Below are 7,029 nucleotides of genomic sequence, written 5' to 3'. Positions count from 1 at the left end.
CGAATTCTTGTTTTTTCTTTTATACGTTAGATACGTTCCTTCAAAAATCGCGTAAAGAAAATAAAAGTTTCCTATAATAAAATAAGATATAAGTTAATGTTAAAGCTATGTGTAAAATAAAGAAATATATATAATAGGAAAAATATTGTGTAAAATAAAGTGTTGCGAATTTGTCTTTCTTCACTATCTTAAAACATTTTTCTGAAATCAAAGAAAACATCCATTATATTAAATCATTGATAAATGGAAGCCGTGGGTAAATTCGTCGTCCGTTTTTATTCGTTGCAACGTTAAAATAAGCCGATCAAGGGCCAGACTTGCGCTCAAGCGATCAGCTTTCCCAGAGAGACTTTATCGACTCGTCAATAAAGATTAGAAGAACTCTTCAAATCGAAAGTGTGTACATCTGAAGAAATTAACGGTGTTTCTTTTCTTTATTTCTCTCTTTCTTCTTTCAATATGATGACCAAGTGCATGAAATTTACTTCGAGAAAATAAATGAGCAAGGAAAAAGAAATTACTTTACCAAGGTAAACTAGTTTTCTTCCCTTTCTTCATTTATCTACCCTTTACCTTACAAAGAAAAGAACGGATAGTTAACGATCACTTGGAGGAAAAAGTAGAAAGTAGTTTTCAGTCTTTTTCTTATAAAGTGTCAGTTAAGAGATACGACTTTGGTCGAAAATGTAGAATTACCTATAGTAAATTTAAATGAAAAAAAAAATAAAAGAATTGAAAAAAAGAAGAATTGACCGTGATAATTAAAAAAAAAAAAAAAGAATCGCTTCACAGCTTTTAGAAATGATGCTTTTTCTAGAAGAATTTAACAAAATGCAAAAGCCCCTTGGTATAAAAGGGTTGACAATAGACTCCGTTAAAATTATCTCTGAGACCTCGGCTTGCGGTGCCTTCAGGCGCTTTGCACAGAGCCAATTACTTTAAAGTTCAGTACATTCTCTCCCATGAAACGCATACGCTCGGACATATATTTGCGAAAGGATTCGTATTTTTAGAAATAAACAAGAACCTATTGATCCATCCACTTAGATTACTTCAATCAAATTTAAAAACCTATACTTGATCTATTTTTTATCAACAATTCTTTCTACAAATATCACAATATTAATTACTTGTTCATTATGTAGATTCCGTAGATTTAAAGATAACTCTATTACTGGACTAATATCATGATCGCGATATTTAATATAAAGATCTCAAATCGTATATAATTAATGTCACTTGTTGTACGAAAATAAAAAGAAACATTTTCATTGGAATATCATCAAACGATATGAATACGTTGAATACTTCATTAACTAATGGTTAATCCCATTTGGAGGAAAGAATTCTTAATTTTTCATGAATAAAAAATCCGAAAGATTGGTAGTCAAAAAGATGTAAAAGAAAAAAAAGAAGAAAAATATGAAAAACTTACCCCAGCGTAGTCATCGTAACAATAGTGTACCAGAAGGCAGCAGGTATCGAAGTGAAATTGGTACCGTCGACGTTCTTCTCTGCGTAGAACATGACGGTAGCGAAAATGATGATGGCCATGGCGAGGGAAAATACTAAGAAGCCAAGCTCGGATGCGCAGGATTTGAGGGTGTAACCAAGAATCCTGAGTCCCTGGGAGTGCCTGGAGAACTTGAAGATTCGAAATACGCGAAATACACGTAATGTTACGAAAGCGCCGGAAACGTCGTCGTTATCAGTTATACCGAGACCGATGTAATAGGGCAGTATGGCGACTACGTCGATGATCGACATCACCGATCGCGCGAATTTACAACGACTAGGGGCGGCGAAAAGCCTGAGCAAATATTCGGCGGTGAATATCATAACGCAGGCTGTATCGAGACAAAAGAACACGATTTTGTATCGTTCGCCGCATGAAAGTGTACCCGCGCGACCCGGTCTATTGCCGCATGGTACGGTTTCCACGACGTTCGCCAGCACGCTCACGGCAATGAAGAAACCAGTAACGTAATAGAAAACCAATGCCGCGGTTGAAATGTGCGGATTTTGAAAGGCCCGCCACATCTTCTGTCTTATATCGAGCAACTGTTGAAGATTTTGATCGCCATTTTCGCTTAATTTGTCGTCCATCAGACGTTCCGCATTTTCGCGTTTGCGATCGCGATAATCCTCGTAACAGCAGTCCCCTATCACATCCGGGAGAATGCCGAAGAAAGCGAGCTCCTCGTCGTAGCTCGTAAGACATTCGTGCTTTGGATAATGGAGTTTACCGGTTCTGTAATAATTTAATATGTGACGAAAAATGTCCGGATCGCGATCGAAAAAATACTCTTTGCTCTCCTCGTCGTAAAAGAACTCGCGCTCATTCGAACCGAGCAACGTGTCCGGATACTTTTCAAGGGTATTTCTCCAGGTCTCGAATCTACGGCCGCTTACATTGATAAGGAGCTTTTCGTCGTCTGCTTTACGACGATCTTTTGGTATCGGCGGCGGTGGCAGTGGGTGTGTGGCGATCGGCACCCAACCGATCGCCGCCGCACGGGCGAATGGCAGCCACGCTGCCACCGAGGCCATGCTCGACGGTGGAATCTTTCTTTTCTATTTCACTCCTTCTCACTTTATCTCTCTCTATCTCTTCTCTCTATCTCCTCTCTCTCTCTACCCCTTTTTCTTTCTCTCTCTCTCTCCCCTTTCGCTCTTCTTTCCTTCTTTCTTTCCTATTATCACCTACCACCTGCGATCACTATTTCTTGAACTCACCAAAATTGCTGCTTTTTATTAAAAAATCCTTTCTAGAATCTTTAACGAAGCTCACACACATCATATGCTCGAGGATGCTTCTCGCTCGCCGTTCCTCGTTCACCAAGGTTATCGACGACAATGGAAGCGTCCGAAAGCTGCCAATGTTTTCTTCCCAAAGGTAAGGGTCCGTCGTCGACGACGAGAACAACGTCAAAAACGACGCCGTCCACGACGATATCACGATTCCCTATCCTATTATACTCGAGATCGACCTCGAAACTCAACATCATACCACTGCATTCCTCCTCTGCTTTCTTTCTTCTTCTCTTCTTCTTCTTCTTCTTCTTCTTCCTCTTCTTCTTCTTCGATCGTCACACCGTTCAGGCATTAAGACCGAACTTGACGAAGATTCGTCCTTAAACTAAACAGACTCGGCCAGCTAAACTCTCGAAAACACTGGAGGAACTCGTCTTCCAGCATTCTCGAAACGAGTCCTTTCCTCGATTGATAGTTTACTATACTTCTCTTCTCGACTACATTCTCTATTACCGAGCTGGCAAGCTGCAATCTCCTCAACTATCTTTCTCTTTTTCACCTTTCTCTTTTCACGTAAAAATAATAGTAACGAAAACGGACGTCATATTCGAACGAATCGTCTTTTAATACTCAAAGTTTCACATTGAACTTCCGTCAGGACGAAGAGATCTTTAGATCTTAAAGATCTCGAAGATCAACCAGGATATCACTCGTGATAATATCGCTCATCACCTCGATCTCGTCAAGAGCATGCTTGAGAAAGCTTGCAGATCGCACAAGATTCGTACGATACGTAATGTCGTTTAATATTTACGTAGCGTATTTTCTTTAAGAGCAACACTCTTGGGATCATCACCGATAAGAAGAACAAATCTCTATATATTATGCACCCTTTGAAACTAATTCCTCCAGTCGATATATAATTCGGCGTGTCTCGACGGATACAAAATATGAAGAACGACGATGAAGGACGGCGTCGGGTAGCACAATGAAAAAAGATAGTCGAAGGGCTCAAACGCGTGTGTTTAAAATTACGAGAGCCCTTCTTTCTTACTCTTTTTCTCTTTCATTCTATCTTTATCTTTCTAACGATCTTATTAACCGTTCGTCATACGAAAAGTAATAAGCTTCCAATCGTAAAGTGCTCAAACGGATTGCGCGCAATATTTATCTCTCTCTCTCCCTTTCTCTCTCTCTCTTTAATCGTAGTTTTTTCACGTAATTAACTTATCGGCGTATCGAAAGACGTTGCTGGTTATCGCGGAAAAAATATAATAATAAGTATATAATTAAAACAAGAAGAGCAATTTCTCTGTCGACGTCGCGTTTAGATCTATCGGGCAACTCCTAGATAAAGCGTCTTCGAGCACTCGCGTGAATTTCCGACTGAGCCGAATATCCCCAGGAAGTTCTCATTCGACGATATATCGTCGTCTTGTCGTCGTCGTCGTCGTCGTCGTTGCCTTTGAAGAAAACCCTCGTAGAAGGAAAACTTGACGGCACAAGTAGTAATAGTAGAAGTAGTAGTAGTATTATTAGTAATAGAAGAAGAATAGCAGCAATAGTAGTAGCAGCAGCAGCAGCAGCGGCAACAGCAGCAGCAACAGCAGCAGCAGCAGCGACGGCGGCGGCGGCGGCAGGAGTGTCGGCGAGCTTGAGTCCTCTCCCGACGCATGTCAGAGCTGAAAGCTCCGCATGCCCGAAAGCATCGTGAAAGCGTTCCTCCTCTTTGTCCTCTCGACGTCCATACGTTTGTCGTCGCGTCGTCGTACGGTCTTTCGATTAGAAAAATTATTTATCGTCCGCGTCACCGACACCTTTTCATTTTGTCTCGTCTGGTCTCGTGTCGTCACGTCTCGTCCTCTTCTCGTAAAATCGTCTTGGTCCTTATTCCTCTTCGTTCTTGCGTTCTAATTCTCGTCTTTGCGCGTCCCAGCTCACGCTCTCGGAAATACGTGCTTTAGTGCGCGGCACGATCGCAAGCACGAGTCTCTCCTTCTCTCTCTCTCTCTCTCTCTCTCTCTGTCTTTCTCTTTCCCTCTTTCGCTCTCTCCCTCTCCCACCCTCACCCTCTCTCTCACTCTCTCTCTCTCTCTTTCTCTCTCTCTCTGTGTAACCCGCTCGAACGAGTTGACCACTCGCGACTGCCGGAACGTTTCCGAACTCGGCGAGCTTTCGGTGCTTGCGCTGCTACCGCTGGTGCCGGTGGCGCGGCACAGTGGTGGTTGACGCTGACGGTAGCAATGGTGGAGGTTAAAGGTGGAGGGAATGAGATGTAGAGAGAGAGAGAGAGAGAGAGAGAGAGAGAAATAAAGAGGGAGGTGGTAAAGCCGCGTAAAGCTCGACGCCTCGACGAGAACCATGCACTCGCCTAGGCTCTTCTTGCCTCGCTTCACTTCGTCTAAACTCGACTCGGTTTGACTTTTTTCGAGTGACGACGAAATGTAGTTTACAATTAGAGCCGATGATTACCGTTAACTCTGTCTGTCGGTCCTTGCTCGCTTCCTTGCTCGCTTTCTTATTCAAGTACTTGCTAGCTAGCTAGCTAGATAGCTAGATAGCCAGCTAGCTAGCTCGCTAGCTTGCTTGTTCTCCTAGCCGACATCTAAATTGATTTTTACGGTACGCCGCCGGTGGCGACGCGCCACGGCTTCCAAAAGCGCCGGACGACTCTCGTTGCCCGGGCAACCCCTTAACGATGACGTCACACTACCCTCTATCCAGCCCTCCTTTCACCCTGTTTCTCTTCCTCTTATAGCTTTCGTTGGTTGCTTCGCCCTTGCTTTCGCCGATCTTAACAACACCTTCTTCCCTTCTTTTTTTCTCTCTCTCCTTTTCGAGGATCTATCTCAAGCGCAAAATTCGATATCTTCTTTCTTAAATAGTCATTCTTCCTTTATTCCCGTCACTCTATCTCAGAAACCTACGTTTGAGCGAGCGCGCTTCTTTCCAACTCGATGACATTCTGCATCAGACAAGCCAATTATTCCTTGACTTCATTCATTAGAGGGAAAACGATTGCAACCAAGAGAATTGGTATTCGATGGCCGTTTACATATGTACTCGCTCGAACGAACGACGAATCAACTTTGAATGTAATTTTCATAGTGTAGTATGTACTCCTTTATATTCTACTCATCAACTATCTCCGCTGAACGGAAAACGTATCTCTCTCTCTCTCTCTCTCTCTTTTTTCTATCCCTTTCTCTCTTTTTCATTCTCTCTCCTCCCTTTACGTAACGGTGTCACTAAGAAAAACAAGTGACGAAAGACGGGAAAAAAGAGGTGACGTCGGTATATCCAGATTGGATGACTGAAATCAACGAGAAGAGCACTATGCCTCGCCGCCAGGTAAATTTACGCCACTAATGAACGTGCGAAAGAGTGCAGCCTCAAAATGTGAGTGTACACTCCCGTAACAACGTCGGTAACGTCCCCTAAGAGCACCGTTGCAAAATATTACAAGTTACAACCACTTTTCCGTCCGTCTTGCCTCTTTTTCTAAACGAGAACGTGCCGTATAACTATGGACTTTTGATAGTAATAAAAATTAAAAAAAGAAAATATAAGTGTTACTGCGCTGTTTTTAATATTGATTTAGATATCCCTTTAAATGTATTATAAAATAGACTTTCAGAAATTTAAAAAAAAATCTAATTTTTATTAATGATGATTGTTAAGTTTTTTTGTCAAGAAATTCAAGAGAGAGAGAGAGAGAGAGAGAGAGAGGAAGAGAGAAACTTGATTTTTTAATTACGTTTGACATGTCTAATTACCAATTCCTTCGCATGGCCAACGTATGTGAATCAGTTGGATCTTATTCGGTGAATAATTTTGTGTTCTTAATTTTTCGCCAATCTTTAAAGATAAAAAATCACGAGGAAAACATAAATGACATAAATTGTGGAAAAGGTGACAGAAATTTTTCATTAGATCGAAATTTCTTTCAAAGAAAAATTCGCGGTTACATTTGAAAAAATGCTCTAATTGTAAGTATGTACCATAATTAAGAATCATATTAGAAATTATTTAATAACTTGTGATATATTTAGGTAACCTCAACGTTAATTGAAAAAAGCTTATAATATACTCGGCAATAGGAATCGTCTGTCAAGTTACTTTTAACATTTTTTTAGTGGATGCAACAAATAGATGAGAGAGGAACTTAGTATTTTTATTTAATTAATTTAAAATAAGACTATACGCGATGAGAGAGAAGGAAATTAACATCGTGTACAAGAAAATATATCTGGTCCCCTACTGGTAATAGAAAAT

At 41.1% G+C, this 7,029-nt stretch overlaps 1 protein-coding gene across 1 annotated transcript; it reads right to left on the bottom strand.

Annotated features, from left to right (window-relative positions):
- Window positions 1-1,415: 1,415 nt before the first annotated feature.
- Window positions 1,416-5,011, bottom strand: LOC106792287 (potassium voltage-gated channel protein Shal). The gene has a single exon (XM_014758604.1). It carries the CDS (start codon window positions 2,548-2,550, stop codon window positions 1,432-1,434), a length of 1,119 nt encoding a protein of 372 aa, XP_014614090.1. The 5' UTR covers window positions 2,551-5,011; the 3' UTR covers window positions 1,416-1,431.
- Between the last annotated feature and the right edge of the window lie 2,018 nt (window positions 5,012-7,029).

The sequence above is a fragment of the Polistes canadensis genome, unplaced genomic scaffold (genome assembly GCF_001313835.1).
Source record: "Polistes canadensis isolate GaletaPanama2010 unplaced genomic scaffold, ASM131383v1 scaffold_401, whole genome shotgun sequence".
Lineage (NCBI taxonomy): Eukaryota > Metazoa > Arthropoda > Insecta > Hymenoptera > Vespidae > Polistes > Polistes canadensis.
Note: the sequence above shows the minus strand (reverse complement) of the source record. Positions and strands in the feature narration are given on the sequence as shown.